Source organism: Spermophilus citellus (assembly GCF_964194105.1).
Source record: "Spermophilus citellus genome assembly, chromosome: 3".
Classification (NCBI taxonomy): Eukaryota; Metazoa; Chordata; class Mammalia; order Rodentia; family Sciuridae; genus Spermophilus; species Spermophilus citellus.
This window is the reverse complement of record NC_138184.1, coordinates 229,686,574-229,706,709: the sequence shown is the minus strand read 5'-3', so window position 1 is coordinate 229,706,709 and position 20,136 is coordinate 229,686,574. Positions and strand designations below refer to the sequence as shown.

General features: G+C 38.5%; 1 protein-coding gene across 7 annotated transcripts in view; it reads right to left on the bottom strand.

The window, feature by feature from the left end:
- Positions 1 to 20,136, bottom strand: part of RBM33 (RNA binding motif protein 33) — a 95,831-nt gene that overhangs the window by 73,867 nt on the left and 1,828 nt on the right. For 6 of the 7 annotated variants that reach the window (XM_081284185.1, XM_081284183.1, XM_081284184.1 and 3 more), the window contains exon 2: positions 3,397 to 3,475. In XM_081284185.1, coding sequence (XP_081140311.1) covers positions 3,397 to 3,475 — 79 coding nt within the window. Of the gene's footprint in view, positions 1 to 3,396; positions 3,476 to 9,548; positions 9,601 to 20,136 lie in introns of those variants that run through there. The other variant, XM_081284186.1, reaches the window with a different exon arrangement.

Sequence of the window (20,136 nt, the reverse complement as noted above, 5' to 3'; positions counted from 1 at the left end):
ATATTCACATCTTATAGATGAAAACAAGGATAAGACATTAAATAATACCCAAGGGCCACACAGCAGAAATAGATTAATGCAAGACAAGAACTCACTAGCCCTTGAAAAATAGACCAGTACAGGACAGCTTTCAGAAACATAGCTCCTCCAATAATTTAACAACTAATCATCTGTAAGATTATTTTTCTAACTTCAGTGTTACAATTATCTTCCAGGGGCAGGGAAAAACATAGTGTCAACAATATTTACAACTCCTTTGAGAATTTGATTCTAGATAACCAAAAACACACAAGCACCTCTTTGAAGACAAGTGTTTCTCTCCACCATAACTTTAACCAACTGAAAATGGAGGTAATTCCATTTCCCATGGTGCATTAATTAAGATGCCAATAACAGCAATTTTAATTATACAAATAAAGAACTAAAAAGTATTTTGACTTACTGATAAGCATTTGAAAATAAGATACCAATTTTTAACGACTACGTATACTCTTTAGACATAAACATCTTTCAAAAGAGATACTTGACATAAACCTGTATCACTTATAAATGAGTGGAGTATATAAAAAAGGTAACACAGGACTTGTTCTCATGACTGATGAGACAGTAACACAGCAGACAGCAGCCTAAACCCAAAGGATGACAAATCATCAATGATCAAGAAACCAACAATATCCATTTAGGATATTTCAGGGAAATACTATTAAAGATGTCCATGCCCCTACCTCTCCCCAAACTGCAGCCCAAACACACTAATCTCAAGACCTAATTCTAAATTCACATGAAATACAAGGAGTAAAGGAACACCCTAAAACACCAGATGGGGTGCAATAAGCAAAGGCAGAAAATCTGACTTTGTTTCTCCCAAAAAACTGCTGTAACTAAAGATGGGAGTGTGCTATGCGTTAGATAAGTGTCCCTGAGGTCCACTTGTTAAAGGCTTAATCCCCAGGGTGGTGCTAGGTGAGGCCCTTAGATCACTGAGGATGTGCCTTCATTGTGGACTGTGGGATACTGTCTCTTTTGCTGTTTTTCTGCCTCAGAATATGAGCGGTTTGTGCAAAGCCATGTGCTCCCACCGTGACATGCTGCCTTCTCAAAGGCAGGGCCCAAAGCAACAACAGGACCACTTGATACAGTTCATTATCAACTGTAACCTTCAAAACTGTGAACAAAAACAGACTGATCAATTACAAAATTCGGAGTTTATTTAGACTCGGTTCAAATTATGAAAAATTATAGACATATATCCACACTGAGTATAGAATATGCACACATATATATTTAACTTGTGCAAATATATATATATACACATATCAAAATATGAGAAAATCAGGAAAATATTAACACTAATGAGACAGTAATAAGAAGTTTCATAGGCCAGGAATGGTGGTGCAACCCTGTAATCCCAGTGGCTTGGGAGACTGAGACAGGAGATTGCAAGTTCAAAGCCAGCCTCAGCAACTTAGCGAGGTCCCAAGCAACTTAGCAAGACCCTGTCTCAAAATATAAAATAAAAGAAAATGGGCTGGGGATGTGGCTCAGTGGTTGAGTGCCCCTGGGTTCAATACCTGGTCCTGCCCCCCCCCCAAAAAAAGTTTCATTTTTAGACAACTCTTATGGCTACATTTATAAATCTACTTTTTACTGAGATAAGTTCCGAAATCTTTTCAGATAAAGTAGTGTCTATGACTGAGGGGCTGCAGTGTGCAGACAATACAAACTGGCAACCTGGGAAGTTGGGTTGTGGTTCACTGCACTATTCTGTTTTCACAGATGCTTGAAATTCTAAGTTAAAAATTAATGAATTTAATCAATTTCAGGCAAATTATATATCTAATTAAAAATATACAGATTTACTTTTATAGATGCATATAGGATATAGTGAACAAAGATAACAGAGAAAATCAAAATGATGTGTTAACTTTACTAAAAAACCCACTTTGTATTTTATTGTTTCATCATATTTTTAAGCAAAACCAGCTTCAATACCTTGAGAAAAGATTTATTCTAAGCTTCCTTTTTTTTTTTTTTTTTTTTTTTTTTTTTTACAAACAGCATTAAGGCTAAATTTAATAGCCAACTTGACTGGTCTAAGGGCTGCCCAGAGAGCTGGCAAAACATATTCATGAATGTCTATAAGGATGTTTTCAGAAAAGATTAGCATTTCAATCAGTAGACTACAGTGAAAGAGCTACTTTCCAGCTAATTCATATCCTTGAGCTGAAATACCCATCCTCTTCAGGTTTCTGGTTCTCCAACCTTTGGGCTGGGACTAAGACTCACACCACTGACTCCCTTGGTACTCTCACCTTCAGGCTCCTGGTTCTCGGGTCTTCAGGATAGGACTAAACTATACCACTGCTTTCCTGGGCCCAAAATTGCATGATCCAATCCTTCATTATAAATCTCTTTCTATATATTCTATTGTTTCTCTGAAAAATCCTGCCTAACACACTGAGATGATGAAAATAATCAACCTTGTAGACTATAAGTATAACAAAGTTTGCACAGATTATTCTGTAAAATTTCTGGAGCACTGCTCTTTCCAAGCAGGAATCAGGTATTCTTTTCATTGCAATACATTTTTGTTCTTTACTCAGTTCTATTTACTGATAAACATTCTGATTGTAACTCCAAGGTAAATTTTACAGTTTCTCACCTCCAGCATTTAAGACGGTGAGAAAGTTGTAAAGAATCTTCATTCTCAATACCTCTACCACTATTAGGCCCCACTGTGTACTCCCTCCAGCACAACTGGAACCTCTACTGGAACTCATCGCCAGAAGTGACCACCCACACAGATTGACATGGGCATTACTGTGACTGTTTTATACTGTATGTGCACATGTGCATTCCTAAGATAGTCTCATCTTCACTGATAATCAGGGAAAGTAAATTAAAATGAAAATCAACATATTTTAGAAGGGCAAAATTTTTCAAGCTTGGCAAAACATTGGCTAGTGTGTACAAAAGAAACTCTGGCACACAATGAGTCCAATCAAGGTCATGAGCATCCACAAAGTCAATACCATTGCTGTGTTAAAACACAGGAAGAGGGGTTGGGGGTGTGGCTCAGTGGTAGAGCGCTTGCCTAGTATGTATGAGGCACTGGGTTCTAGTCTCAGCATCGCATATAAATAAATGAATAAAATAAAGGTCCACTGACAACTAAAAAATACTTTCAAAAAAATACAGGTAGAGAAGGAAAGCTCACATTTTGCATAACCCTGCATATAGTACAGGCCTGGAACAGGAGCCCTCAGGTGGTCTTGTCTTGGAGAACCAGGGCATGAAGGAGCCAGTATCCCTATTTTCAGTAAAATCTCTACATAGACCAGTACAGGAGGATAAAGTCTGTAGAAACTCCCCAGTGAAGCACAGGTGTGCACCTACCTGTCCCAGTCCTCATCGGCTGCTCTTCTTCTCCAGGACCGCTCTGCACCAGGCTTATCAAACTGGTCAAAATCATCATCTGTGAGGAAGAGTCCATCCAAATCAGGTTTAGTAAGTCAAGACAGACACAGTACAAATAACCAGCCACTATAATAACTTTCGATATGAAGAAGTTCCACATACAACGTTCATAAATGCCTTAGGCATTTTAATATTTTAAATCTTAAGAACACAAAGCTACCTAATTTATTAAACTATTGGGGGGGGGGGTAGTAAATTTGTAATTCAGTTGGTAGAGTGCTTGCCAAGCATGCAAAAGGCTTTGGGTTCAATCCCCAGCACCACCTCCACCCCAAAATAAAAACACTACTAGGAATGAAAAACAACTAACAGGGTTTTCTAAAAGTAGACAAAATACCCCAAAACTTTAATGTTTCCTTTATTCAAAAAAAAGGGGGCACTGAGTTTATATTTATTGCTGCATATTAATTTTTGTAACATTCACATTTTTCTAAATTAATCTTGGAAAGCAAAGACTCTAAGAAATGTTGAGATAATACAGAAAAGAGCTAAACAGAGAAAATTAATGCAAGTCACATATACAATTTTTTTAAGCTGACACATTTTGAAATATCAAGAGTCTGATGCAGTGGTACATGCCTGTAATCCCAGCTACTAGAGAGACTGAGGCAAGAGGATCACAAGTTGGAGGCCAGCTGCAGCAACTAGATAAGACCCCATTTCAAAATTTTAAAAAAGATGGGGTTGCTGGGAAGATAGGCCAAAGGGAAAGCATTCCTGTGTTTAGTCCCCAGTGCTAGCCTCAAAAAGGTAAACAGAAACAGGTAAAAATTTAACAGTATATTTTATTTAATCCCTATTACATATCATAGTATCTAAAATATTATATCATGTAATCGATAGAGAAAATAGGATATTTTACATTTTTTCCATATTTTGCACATACTACACATCTTGCATTTCAATGTAGACAAGCTATATTTCAACTGTGTGGTCATTGTATGTGTGACAAGTAACCACTGACATGGATGGTGCAAAAAAAGCAATTAAGAGTAATAAAGCCCTGCATGCAACTCAGTTTCTTTTTCTATAAAATGGAGCTATCATCAATCCCCTGAATTTGCTGGAAGATTAAGTTTGACAACATATTTTAAAATGCAGGGACTAACAAATTAGAGGCACCTGATGTAGTTATTTTTATTACTAGGAACGGTTTTTATCCTAGACACACACAATCAAGGAGGTTTACAGAGAAGCAGAGGCCACATAAGGCAGCCGTGTGATGCTAATGCCCACAACATCTTGGCATTTTTCCAGCTTTGGCTAAAAATTAACAACTAAGGTTCCTACAAAGTAATCTATCAGCTCTTACCCAATACTACCAAACAGAACACGGACTTTAAAAAGCATCCAAGAATGAAAGACACAGATGACAACCAGCAATTCCAAGAGTTCAACCTCCAGCATGACTGTGTGAGGAGCTCCACAGGCCCCTCTCCAAAGTTATTTTTTTTTTTTAAGGCCACTTAAAGTCTCTAGAAATAAAAAGATTCTTATTCCAGAAATTTACTCAAATCAGATTACAACAGCCACAAGAATTCAATGGTCTTTGGACCAGGACCCAACCCCTCCTCCCCTGGGCCAGCAAGGCTGACTCAATTCCAAGAACCAGGGCTCCCTATCTAGCACTACTCATCCTGACCCCACCTACCTGCTGCTGAGTTCCGGGTGAGTGTGATAAAGACTTCCTTCTTCTACCCAGGTCCCACTTGTGGGACAGACACTACTGGGCCCAGATGGCACCTGACCTTGCTCATGTAATGGATGCTCCACACCAGAGCCAAGCCAAGGACCCCTGAGAATGCTTCCCCCAACTCCAGGTACTCAGCCTCTACAGTGACGTGCCACTCAAGAGACCAGCACACGACTACCCATCACAGCCCAAGAGCTGAGGCTCAGAGAGTTTGCAAGGTGAGAGGGGTGGTTTAGAACAGAGTTCTAACTCTCCCAAAGAATCTGACTTCAAGCCAAAGGTGCTCTCAAAACCAATGAGGGTTTTGCTGGGAAGGAAATGGGAGGACACTGTCAAGAGTGACTAAAGACAGAAGAGACCAAAGGCAGATACCCTTGGCTGACCCTGGACACTATCCATTCAAAGGAGCCTCAACTGACTCTCTAAATTTATGCGCCAGGGCTTTATTGACAATGTGGTCAAGGAAAGAAAGGATGAGGATGCTATACCAAAGGCTTGGGCAGCTGAGTGCACAGCAGAAACTTCACGCTGCAGAAGGGTGGAGCAGATGTCTAGCTTAACCCAGTCAGTCATCTCACCTCCACAGGAAACAAGCAGGTAACAGTCAACACCCCCAAGTGGAACAGCAGGGAGAACAGCACCCAGAGCTGCTCCAAAATATTATCTAAAATGTCCAGTTTCCAAGTGAAAATTACAACCCATCAAAGAAACAACGAAGTATAACCCATAATCCGTCAGCAAAAAAAAGCAGGCTACAGAATCTGCCTGTCGGGGTCAGATGTCAGATTTAATAGAAAAAGACATGTAAGTAGCCATTACAAACATGTTCAAAGAACAAAACTGAAACCACACTAAAGGCAAGTAGAAACCCACGTCAAATATTAAGAACATGTTAAGGACACAGAAATTCCTAACAAAAAGCAAAACAATTCCCTAGCTGACAGATAATAGAATTCACTAGAGCAACACAAGCAGACTCAAACAAGCAGAACAAAGAGAGAGGAAAAATGAAGACAACTGAACACAGCTCCAGAGAAGGGTAGGCCATCAGTAGACATCCCAATATATTCACAAAAGGAGTATCAAGAGAGGAAAGTCTTGAAGGCAGAAAGACAACAAAGACCTACCACTTACAGGGGACTGCAATTCACAGCAATTACTTCTCCTTGGAACTATGGAACCACGGTGGCCAGGGGCAGTGGAATAATCCATCTAATAGCTCACAGAAAGACTCTTAGGTCCAGCTACACTACCTTTCAAAACATGAGATAATAGCAATCACAGAAAAACAAAAACAGAAGGCATCTGTTGCTAACAAGTCCACTGTAACTTGTTGAACTCTATGCCCCCCAAAGATACAGAAGTCTTACCCCACCCTGTGAATGTAACCCATCCTATTTAGAAATGAGGTGTCTACAGATGTACTCAGGTTAAGACAGGACCCTGAGGAGGACACTGAATCCAATGACTAACATATTTGTAAAGAGAAGATTAGAGATAGGCACACAAGGGTAAAGGCCATGTAAGGCCAAGGACAGTAATGCCCCTACAGGTCAAGCAATGCCAGGAGTCACCAAAAGCTGGAAGAAACAAAGGATTCCACCTAGAGCCTGTTAATATTCTCTGGCTTCTTGAACTATAAATAAATTCATCCTGTTTTAAGCTAATCCCTTTGTGGTGTATGTAAATGTGTAGTTTCATAACTTTCACTGAATAGGGGAAATTTTCAGCCATTATTTCCTCATTCTGCTGCTACTTGCCCTTTCGCCTTCTGGGCCTCCCACGTATTTAAATACATTTGATGGTGGCTCTTCAAACTCTCTTCATTTTTTCTTTCTTGACTACCAAATGGATAATCTCAGGGACCTCTGTGTTCGCCCATTCTTTCTTCTGCTTGCTCAAACCTGTTGCTGAACCCCTCCAGGAAACTCACTTCAGCTATTGTAGTGGTTGGCACCATAAGTTCTATTTATGTCCTTTTTGTAATATTCCCTATTTCTTCATACATGCCATCCAGAAAGCAATCTGAGCATGTTTAAAACAGATTTTTCAAAGCCTGCCTTCAAGTTCAATGTCTGGGCTGGCTTGTGAGTGGCTTCTACCCACTCCCACCCCTCACTCCCCACACTGGAAGAGGCCATACTTTACTTTCTTAGCTTCTCTATAAGTAAATTTTAATTTAAAGTTGGATATTCTATTTCAGTGTAATAATTCTGGAAAATAGATCCTCCCCTTTCTAGGAACTGCTGCTATTACTTAATGAAGACTGTTGCCCCTTCTTTAGTGACTTCCCCAAGCATTTTTGCAAATACTATTATATTCCTTCTTGAATATTGCCACTGCTGTCTCTGTTCTGTTACCTCCCTAATCGCCCAGTGATCTGACAGATTTTCTTAAATGCTTCAATCCAATAAGAAAAGGAAAACTGACCAGTGCTACAGGGCAAAGTGCTTCGGTGGAGGAAGGCTGAAGTACAAGGGCCTCTGTGCCAGTCCAACAGGGACCAAAATATGACCCAAAGAACACAGTGCCAATCCTTGAAGGATAAGATTCCTACTGTCCACCCCGGGACCAGCAGGTATACCAGGACTGTGGGCTGCTGTCCCCCTGGCTGCAGGCCACAGGTGTGGATGTTGGGGGAGAGTAGCCACCCCAAGAAACATCAAAACTCATAGGCATTTACCAGCCTCATTTACCATTCTCCAGGTGCCCCTTGGATGCAGCAACTGTTCAGCCCAACTCTAGATTACAAACAGGCACTTCCAACAGTTCCTGTTACAGTTCCTGTTAGCTCATATTTATTTCACTGGAGGGACAATTCCTCATGATTTCTACCCTACTATCTCTGCATTGTCACAGACTAACAGAGTAAATAAAACAACAACAATGACCTAACTACACACTGTGAACCAGGGTTTTTCCCCCCACTGTAATTAAAGGACCCAAGCAGAACAACTGTGGAAGAGGAAAGGTTTATTTAGGGGCTCACAGTTTCAAAGGTCTCAATCTATAGACGACAGGCTCTATTGCTCAGGGCTTGAGGTGAGGCAGGACATCATGGCAGAGGGAACCAGCTCACATGAGATCAGGAAGCAGAGAGATCTCCACTTGCCAGATACAAATGTATACCCCAAAGCCACGCCAACATGCCCACCTCCTCCAGCCACACCCACCACTTCAGTTACCATTCAGTTAATCCTTATCAGGGGATGAATTCACTGATTGGGTTAAGACTCTCACAACCCAATCATTTCTCCTCTGAACCTCTTGCACTGTCTCACACGTAAGTTTCTGGGGGATACCTCACATCCAAACCATAACAACTAGAGACCCACTTTAGACCCCAAAACACTAACAGGTTGCAACATAAAGAATGGAAAAAGATATTCAATGCAAACAACAAGAGAGCTAAGGTGGTTTTACTACTAACACATGGAATAGATCTTAAGTTCAAAAGTGTTCATTAAACAAAAGATATTATGTGCTGACAAAAACATAGACTCACCAAGAGATACAAAAATTATAAACACACATACACCACAATATATGCAGCAAACATTGATAAAAACGAAGAGAGAAATAATTCTTCACTAACAGAATTCTACACTCATAGGAGACCTAGACAGAAAACCAGTAAACAAGAAGAGAACTGAGCAATACTTAAGTCCATAGAGCTAACACTCCCTACAGAACACCTGAAAACAACACAGAACATACCTTCTCCAATGCACATGGATCACTGCCTGGATATATGTGAGGACCTAAAAGCATTCTCAATGAAGTTTAAAAAAGATCAGAATCACACAAAATACCTTCTCTGACTACAATATAACTAGAAAGGAAAACTATGGAAATTAAACTATATACCCAACCAACAGATCTAAGAAATTACTGGGGAAACGAAAATGAGATGAACAAACACAAAATCACAACCCACGAGAACATATGAGATGCAGAGAAAGTAGTACTCAGAGGGTAATTCAGGATTGAATCACCTCTATCAACAAAGAACATCTCAACTACACACCCTACTTCACCCTTTGAGGCACTACAAAATGCAGAACAAAATAAACCAAAAACCAACAGAAAGAAGTAAAAAAAAGAGCAGACACAAATTAAACAAACTAGAAAAAATGCTTCCAAAACTAGACTACTATCCCTCATGAACATACATGCAAAACTTCTTTTAAATTTAGCACCTACCACCAAAAGAAGAAAAATTATCAACTAGACTCCAACAATAAATTACACGTACAATTTACATAATGAGCACAGGGCTTTATCCAGCACTGCAGGCTGACTTGACACTCCAAAGTCGGTCTGAAAACAAAAAGAGCTGATGCAACAACACGTTGACAAGCGAACAACCCATCCTTACCCTCATTATGAAGGAAGTATTCATGAAACATCTGCATAGCTCCAGCAGCACAGTGGACATGCAACCTCTCCAATGCATTCTCCGGGGGGTAGGTGCAGCGCAACTTTTCATGTTGTCCTGGCCTGCCACTCCCCAGGAGCACCTGAGTAATAAAATGTACAAACCCTCTCTGTTGATTCCTCCAAGTTCTTTCTTTGGGACCAGTAAACAATAATCAGGGATGTGTGCAGACCCAGGGTTGAACACTGCTGAAATGAAATGCCGCTTCACCCCTAATTGACCTACAGGTTCAATGCAATCTTAATCAAAATCCCAGCAGCTTTCTTTTTGTAGAAACAGAAACATGATTCTAAAACTCATATAGAAAAGCAAAGCACCTAGAATACTCAACACAACTGTGAATAAAGGACATGTTGGAAAGCTAACATTATCTGCTGTTTAAGAAATTCAAAGCTATAATAATAAAATCTGTAGTATTCATGTATATATAGTCAAATCGATCAATGAAACAGAATAGCCTTCCACAAATACTTCCACACATATATGGACAACTGATATTTTACCAAGATGGGAAGGACAGCCTTTACAGCAAAAGGTCAGGAGTAACTGGAGAACCCTCTATACAACAACAACAAAAAAAAATCAGGAAGCTAAATTCACACTTTGTAAAGAAGATAAGTTCCTGGGATACGCAAAGATATATGTGACAGTGAAACAAAAATCAATGAAAGAACAAAATGATAAGCTAGATATCAAAATTTTGAATTCTATTCTCCAAAGACACCATCAAGAAAACGAAAACAAGCCAGATTAAGAGACAATCTTTGTGAAATACTACACAGCATTTTCCTGGCTTTTGTGTATTCCAGTGAATTAAGTAACCTGAGTTCACCAAGTAAAAGCACGCATAGCCTGGGTACCTCATCAGTGATTGGAATCTTTAGTGGGAGCAGTCTGGTAGAGCTGAGCCATTAACCTGTGGGACCTGCCCTAACCCTGGAGTGTCAGAACTTAAGGGAATTGTTGGTGTTGCAGAAGGATCGTTTTCGTTTAATCCAATAGTCAGCAAGCCAAACTGTCTGTTGATATTAAAAAAGATGAAGCCAGGTACAGAGGTACAAGCCTACCATTCCAGCCAGTAGAGAGGACAACTGATATTTTACTGAAGCAGGAGAATTGCAAGTTCAAGGCCAGCCTCACCAACTTAGTGAGACCCTGTCTTAAAATAAAAAGTAAAAGATTGGTAATGTGGCTCAGTGGTGAAGCATCCCTGGTTCAGTGCCTAATACTACCGCCCCCCAGCCCCCAAAAAAGAAAAGATGAATAAGTAAGGTCCAGCATCATCTCAGAATGTGAACGTGTCCACCAACTCACAAGCACCCTGGTTTAGAGGTTTCATGGGGGTCTTATCACAAAAGCATGACTGTGAAACCACTGACAACGATGTCCTCCAGTCCCCTTCCCTGCTGGGACGGTGGAAATTCTAACCCTTTAAACACAAGGCTGGTTATTCTGACAACTAGCCCTCATCCTGAAGCCACCCAGGGCTCCCCTCCAGTCCACTCTTCAATACTGAAGAGAAAGTAAATTCCAAGGGTTTAGGAGATCTATGCCAGGAACTAGGAACAAAGACCCACTATTTACTTTTTATCCCACTAATGTTCCTCAAAGAGTTCTGTTCCACTCAGCTAGATCTTTCTATATCAGTAGCAGAATACTTTCAAGGGCCAAAGGTGGAAGCAACTCAAGGGTCTAGCAAAAGAAAAAGAGATAAATAAAAAGTGCTATCTATATACAACGGAATATTGCTTAACCTACAAAAAGGAAGGAAATTCTGCTGGGTGCAGTGGCAGATGCCTGTAATCCCAGTGGCTCCAGAGGCCAAGACAGGAGGATTCCAAGTTCAAAGCCAGCCAGAGCAACTTAGTGAGGCCCTCAGCAACTTATAAAACCCTGTCTCAAAATAAAAAATAAAGAGGGCTGGGATGTGGCTCAGTGGTTACACAGCCCTAGGTTCAATCCCTGACATACACATACACATACACACATACACACACACACACACACACACACACACACACACACGGTAAATTCTGACACTGCTACACTCAGACCTTGAAGACATTATACTCAGTGAAATAATGTCTCAAAGTCCCAAGAAGCAAACTAAGATAAGAATCCTGGAAGACAGATTTTATTCTTATATTCTTGCCAGTCATTTCCCTTATGTTCTTTAGAGACAGCATAGACAAATCCTCATTAAAGTTTCAGTTTATATCCTTCACCGCAGTTTATACCAGCCATGCTACCAAGGGAAGTAAACATGCTCTGCATTAGTCCAGAATTTGAAAAGAACACATTCCTGAAGTCAAGGAAGGATTAACTCAGCCAAACAAAAGTGGTCAATGCCTCCTAGTCTAAAGAATCTCTGTCTAAGTATAAAGCTTGTACTGAACATTCTGCTTTAACACAGGAGTCGGTTTTCCTCATCAGCAAGACTAAAACATCTGCTGGCACCTATACAATCTTTTTACATGCAGCATTTTTTATCTATAGTGAACAAAACCTTTACTTATAATTCTCATTATTTCACCCTCTTTTCCAGAAACTCAGACTTGGATTAGAAATGTTACAGCAAGTTAGCCTGCAACAGGCTTCTAGCAATTGTCTCAATTGTCTAAGGATTGGCAACCTTCAGTCCATGAGTTAAGTATGGCCTGCCTCATACTTTTGTCCAAATTTAGTCACTGCCCATTTACACAAATAAATACTTAATGGAATACAACCAAGGCACTTCAATCACATATTGTCCATGGCCATTTTCAAGCTACAAAGGCAAAGTTAAATAACAAACACCATGTACCCTGCAAGCTTAAAATACTTACTATGTGGCCTCTCCAGAAAAAGGTGGTGAACCTCTGTATTCCCTACTCTGTCCAAAAGAGCACTCATGTATAATAAGCTTCTATTCTGAATAGCTAATAGTCAAAATGCCTTATTTTATAGATAAGGATAGCCAGATCTGTCATTTAAACAATAACCAGAAAGTCAAGTAACATTCAGTAACTTTCAAACTGAATGTATTAGCCCTCCAGTATAACAATTACCTTCTGAGCAACCAAATTTTTCAGAAAACTCCTGCATCATATTGCTTTAGTATGTACTCATTGTTATCTTCCAGATATAAGACAAGACTCCGCCTCCCACTGTGGAGGTCACAGAAGCTCCTATCACCCTGGGAAGTCAGGAGGAAAACAGTGGCTCAGCCAATGGGATGTTCCTAGACTCCAAAGGAACTGACACTCTATTTCTTTTTCCAAGAACCTTGACCATCTTTTCTAAAAGTAGAACCTTGTATACTGATATAGCCAGATCTGTCATTTAAATATCACTGCTAAATTGGTGACGTTTAAGAGAAGAAATTTCAAAGAAAAGGAATTGTTGTAAAACTTCCCAGGAAGAGAAAAAGGTCACATGAACACTATGAGGAATCAGAATGTCTCCAGTCTTCTCAAAAACAGAAGAGGAAATCTAAAAACAATGCAGCAACACCACTGAAAATGTAAGAAAAATGAATTCAAATCTAGAATTCTGAGCCCACCCAAATGTAGAAAGCTAAAAATCTGTTCCAACATGGGTCTCAAAAAATTTACCTTCAGGCTGGGGATATAGCTAAGTCAGTAAACTGCTTGCCTTTCAAGCACAAGGCCCTGGGTTCAACCCCCAGCAACACACACACACACACACACACACACACACATCAAAAAAAAACAAAAAAAAAAAAAAAACCACTCTTAGGAAAGCATAGCATTAACTGTATTAATTCAAAAGTATTAAAAAATTTTTTCTGGGAAAGTTTAAATTCTCAAAATTAACCTTGGGATTTTAAAAAAGCTAAACAGTTGGACAATGATAAAGACATTTTAAAAACTTTAAAAAGAACCAGACCCAAAATGATTTTGCGGACACAAGTTCTTTCAACATTAAGGAAAAAAAAAAATCACACAGTCCCAGGAAAACTTCATAATCCACTCCAGGAAAGCAACACATACAAACAAGGAGGGCACAGGTATGCCCACAACTGCAAAGGAAGACACATACACAAACCAGAACAACACATGCACACTTACAAGTGCAAAGAAGAAAGGTACCCAGATCAGAGAGCACAAGATATGCTCAGGAATGCAAAGGAAGAAAACTATAAGCCAATCTCTCTTGCAATCACAGACAAACCCTAAAACAAAATGCAACAATATGTTAAAAAAGAACAAAACATACAGATCAAGATTTTGAGCCCAAGAATATATGGCTGGTTCAACATTAGAAATCTATCAACACATTACATTATGGGATAAAGAAGGGAGAATACATTTTCACCTCAATAGAAGCAAAGAAAGCATTTGATTAAAATGGCAATGCAAAAAAAGAACTCTTAGCTAAAAAACAAGAACCACCATAAGCCTACAGCAAAAGCCATATACAATGATAAAACCTGTAAAGAACGTTTACTACACTCAGAAAATAAACACTAAGAACAGAATGTCTGTAATAACCCATTACGTTCAACATGACAGTGGAGGGTTTGTCAATGAATGATTCCAGGTTAAGCACAGAAAAGGAAATGAGATATAAATATTAGAACCAAGAACTTGCAGAAATTTTAAAATACCAAACATAAAACAAGATGCCAGTCAGGTGCAGTGGCACACAACTGTAATCCCAGAGATTCTAAAGGCTTAGGCAGGAGGATCACAAGTTCAAGGCCAACCTGGACAACATACTGAGACCCTATCTCAAAAAATTAAATAAAAAGAGCTGGGGATTGGCTCAGTATTAGAGCACCCTAGGTTCAATCCCCAGTATTACACAAAAACAAGCAAAAATTCAAGATGCCAACAAGATAGTTATATATGATTCAATTACCAAAAAGTAAGAAGAAAACTTTTCTACAAATTTGAGTATGTAACAGGATTATAAAAAACCATATCATATACAATGATTATACCACAAAATATTAGAAATTTAAAAAAAGAAGAAATGTGAAAAACTACACAAGGTGAATTATACTAATTTGCATCTCAAGGGCAGGGATCTTGCCTGGCTTGTTTAGGAACGCATCCATCCTATGCCTTAGGTCAGTGCCTGGCCCCAATAAGTCCTCAGTGAATATCTAGTGAATGACTAAATGACAAAAAAAGAGACTGAACAATACATTCTTGTTGCTAGATGGAAGATTCCAGACTAAAAATATCCATTTTTCCCAAATTACATTAATAGATACAATATAATCCCAAAACTTTTCCAGTACAATCCTTTATAGAAAATTCTGATTGGTGTTTCTGAAGATCCTTTTAAAGACCTGTGCCAGGTCAGGCTAATCAAAAAAACTTCTGAAAAAGCATTCTGATACACACACACACACACACACACACACACACAGCGGGGGGGGCGGGGGGAGAGAAAGCAATACTTCTAAAGAACTATATATGGGAATCTATTGTTATGAAAGCAGAAAAGAATACAATAAATCATGTTAGAACTACAGAAGGCCTAAATTCCCACGACCCCAAAAATAAAACTCCATGTAGATTAAAAGCTAAAAATAGGGCTGGAGTTGTGGCTCATTAGTACAGCACTTGCCTAGCATGTATGTGGCACTGGGTTTGATTCTGAGCACCATTTATAAAATAAAATAAATAAAATGAAGGTACATTAACAACTAAAAACTATACATTAAGTTAAAAAAAACTAAACAAAAAAGCACTGGAGCATAAAATGTTAAAAGCATAGAGAAATTCTTGGCGTGAGGAAGACTATCAAAAAAAGTGATAAAAGCAACGGATACATTTTATAAGGTACAAATCTTAAAACATCCACACAGTAAAGTTTAAAACAAGGTCACAGTGCAAGAACAAAAAAAGTTAATAACCCTAACATAATATATAACAATTTTTTTTAAATGAGGAAGACACTTACTGCCCAGTGTTTAAAAAGCAGACCAAGTGCATGTACCAGCAATTCACAGGAAAAAAAAAGGAAAAATAATATGAAAAGATGCATAATTATACTAGAAGATAGGAAATTATAAATTATAACATTTAGACTATGTTTCCATGTAAATGAGCAAAATAAAGATTCTAAGAAAAGGAAAGGAAAAAGAAGTATTTTCACTGCTGATGGGAGGATAATGTGGTAACTTTTTTGAGAACACGAAAGCAGCTATCAAAACTCAATTCTCGAGAATCTATCATCCACAAATATTTGCACAGACACACCCAAGATATGTCTACAGATGTCTCCTATGGAACTATCTACCACCGTGAAAAAGTAGAATAAACTGAAATGCTCACAAGAAAATGGTTCAACAACAAGTGGGTCCACATATCCCTCAACCCCGACATAGGAAGATCCCCAGGACCCACTCTCAAGTGAACAAGTGGAACGGCAGAATAAAACATGATTCTCATCCTAGTATTAAAGGCCACACTGTACCTGTATGCATACAACTACACACACACTAAAAAAGGTGTTGGGAGAGTCCTTCCAAACTGTAATATAAAGAGTGGATATTTTCACTTCTGAAAAACTGTACGTTCATTATAAATCTCTTACGAGAATGTGACATGACCCAAGATGGTAAAAGAGAATCTGTTCCAAATCCATTCCTTCACTGAAGCAACATTATAAACTGGCAAAAATTTCGGAATCAACTGTTTGGGAACTTTGGGATCTCATAGGAAATTTGCAAGAGCCCGTGGGAGTCAGCAAGGGAAGTGGCTGCAAAGCTGCAGGAAGGGATGGCTGTGGCATGTCTCCTCACCTGCCTAGCATCCCCAACCCCAGGTCAGAGGCAGCAGCAGGGAGTACAGGCAGACTTCCTGGGGCAGTTTGGCAATGGTAACAGGGCAGGAAGGACCTGTCCCCCAAAATTGTGACTGATCTGGGACTTGTCTGTCAGTTCCCTGAGGAGTCCACTAAGAGGCCAGCCTTTGTTTTGAACCCTCTGAACTCTTAGGCTAAAGCAGCTCCCTACCTCCAAAGTGTTTGTCAAAAACATTCAAAGGGGGTTGGGGTTGTTACTCAGTGGTAGAGCGCTTGCCTAGCACATGTGAGGCCCTGGGTTCCATCCTCAGAACCACATAAAGAAAAATAAATAAAATGAAGGCACTGCATCCATCTACAACTACAAAGGAAAAATTTTTTTAAAGTGGAGCTAACCTATATATTAAAAGAAAAAAAAGCATTTTAAGACATTACCTAAAGTCATCTGGGGCAAAGGATTGTGGACACGGCAAGCAACATATTAACCAAAAAGCCTGGGGAAAAAGAGGGTAGGGAGGAAAAAAACACTAGGGGCTGTGGGCTTTGAAGGGCTCCCATACACTATGTGGAATTTAGAACACCATACACATGCTTATGGTTGGACAACTCCTGAGAGGACCCATGATTTGTCCATCCGGCTGCTATTTGGCTCTGGGTAGGCAGAAGGTGAAGGCTAACGTAGTTACAGATGGCCTAGATGAGCAATGAAGAAGCACCTCAGCTACAGTCGATCCACACGCATGGAGGGAGGATGCTTTTTCTTTCTTTTTCTTTTTTTTTTTTTTAATATTTGTAGATTCAGGCACTTAAGGAAATCTGTCAGATCACTTGCTATTAGTAAGCACTGAGATAACAAAAGGAGGGACTTCAGTGACCACACAGAATAAGGAACACAGTCTCCACAAAATTAGTTTGGAAAAGTTATTTTAAAACCAGACAATTGAAATCCACAACAGCAATGACAAACTCAGAGGATAGAGGATATTCTAAAAATTTTAAAAATTATCACATTATACAAAGTGTCCAAGTGTCAATCCCAAAATTGAGGTATGTTAAGTACTGAACTAATACAGTCTGAAGAGCTGAAAGAAAAAGTGAAAAAAATAAAGAGCCTAGGGAAGGGTGCTACCCCCAAGAGTACCAACATATGCATTACAGGAGTGCCAAAAGGAGAAGACAAAGTAGTAGAATGAAGACTCAAAGAAATAGTGGCCGTAGAGCAGAGTCATGATTAGAGGCCTATTTTAAACCATGGTGCAGCCAAAAATTGTTTCTGTTTCAAAACAATTATATTGTATATAAAATGTATATATGTGTGGTTGTTTTATGGTGGTGGTGATTAACTTGCTTTAAGCCAACACAGTTTCTCTTATTGTGGATGTTGCATATTTCAAGGATTGCTGAATTTTGGGGGATCTTCAGGTGTAATCCAGGGATATAACTTCTTATCAGTTCATCATTAACTGGCCTATAGGTAAAGGGGTATATCCCACATATTAAGGACAGTTAACATAATATATTAAATAGACATTAACATTTTTCTTGTGCTATACAAACTAATCTTATTTTCATTGGCAAAACGTGAATTAGTAAAGTTCCATAAGATATGGACAGAAATACTGAAAAATATGGATCTAATTTTTCTTAATATGTGATTTAATCAGTAAGAAAAATAGTATGATAAAATGGTGTGGACAGAATTGGAGAAGCCAGGAAGATAAAGGAAATTGTAATATTTCTCTAGTTTAATAAAGTAGGATAAAATGACATAAACTCTAAAAAAAAAAAAAAAAAAAAAAAAAAAAGAAAGAAAGAAATAGTGGCCAAAATAATGGCCAAATGTAATGGAAGATATGAGTCTACACATCAAAGAATCTCAATCAACTCCAAGCAGGATAAATTTAAAGAGACACATACATACATTATAATCAAATGTATAACCAAAGCCAAAGAGGATTGAAAGCATAAAGAGAAAAGCAATTATTGGTCAAATACAAGGGTTCTTCAATAAGATAAAAGTCAGTATCTCATCAGAAAGTACGGAGACCAGAAGGTAGTGAGATGAAATATTTAAAATACTAAAAGTATAAAAAGGACAACCAAGAATTCTATATTTGACAACTATCCTTCCAAAATTCTACTTCCAGATAAATAAAACCTGAAGAAGTCTGTCACTAATAGACCTGTCCCACAAGAAATGCTAAAAGGAGTAATGGCTAAAATGAAAGTAAGGCTATTATTCTTTTCTCCACTCCCCAAGTTCCTCTGGTTTAAGCTAAGTTGAATTCAGTGTGAACGGAGTTAGTGTACCCACGTACACACACATACACACACACACACACACCAGTAACTATGGACCTATCTCCTTCATCAGCACCATTAGAGATTAACATGCTTCACACTTTCTACCCAGTAAATTTTCTCTGATGCAGCACTAAAATTCATTTCATGTTAACAATTTCAAGGAAAAACCCTTTGCCCTGTGCTGTTTTCTTCCCCACCTTTTTACCTGGAGATCACAGAACTTTCCTGGACTGGCTTCCTCTGGACTAAGTTAAGACAACTGTATTAGCATCTACACTGCTCTGTTGTTTATTCTTGCTCTAAAATTTTGCAAGCCTAGGATTTGTTTAAAATACAGGAAAGTACAGGAATGGAAAGATGAATACAGATGGGACTAATTCATGATGGTTCAACTTAACAATTTTTGACTTCACAAATGTGCACTGTGTTGAAACCATATTTTAAACTCTGGTCTTTTCCCAGGCTAGAAATACGCAGTTTATTCATATTTTCTCTCTCTGCCCAGTTAAAGATTAATTAAGTGTTCTGAGCACATTTAAGATAAGTTAGGCTAAGCTGCAATGTTTGGTTTTTTAGTTGTATTAAATGCATTTTCAACAAGACATCTTCACTGTAGAACGAGTTTATCAGGACATAATCTATAGTAAGTGAAGGAACATCTACTATATGTTGATAAATGTTAAAACTGTGTGGTGGATATACAGTTTCATTATTCTTTCTACTAATGTGTATGCCTGAAAAATTCTCACAAAAGTTTTCCTTTATAAGATTTATCTAGGAAACAAAATTACAAACATTGATTTCCATTTTTGTCTAATCTATAAAAAGTAGATTATATAAAACTCAAAAATGCTGTTGTAAAATTTTAAGTAAAATAATGCACTCACTCCTAAAGTAGTTTACTTATGAACCATAAATCATTAAAAAAAAAAACACTGGGAGGGGAGTTAAGATTTACATGCTCATTTCTTGTTATTTTATTTATATACAATAAAATGAAGCACTAGAAAACCTAGAAACTTATTAACTATTTGCTCATAAGTAAATGCCCCCCAAATGTCATGGCTTTTGTTTTCAGTCTCCAATACTATTTTCTTTATTAGCAAGGCCAGCAACCCCATCCTTACCCTCATTATTTGGCTGCAACAACAATTGAGAATTGCATCTAGTCAAGAGTGACCTGCTTTCCAGTAAGAGCCTAAGCAAACATTCCTACATATCTTCACGTTGTGACATCTATTTTGGCTAGCCAGACAGATTCCATTAGTTTCTGGCTATACTCTGAGTAATTAAGATCATTTTATTCAGTAACATTGATCACTTATTATACAAGAGGTCAGTGACTTTCAAACTGACAATCTTGAACATTTAGTGACTGTGAAATTAGTTTCAGGCATAACCAGCATTTTAACACAATAAAAAAGAAAAGAGTGCATGGCACATAGTATGCACCAGTATTGTC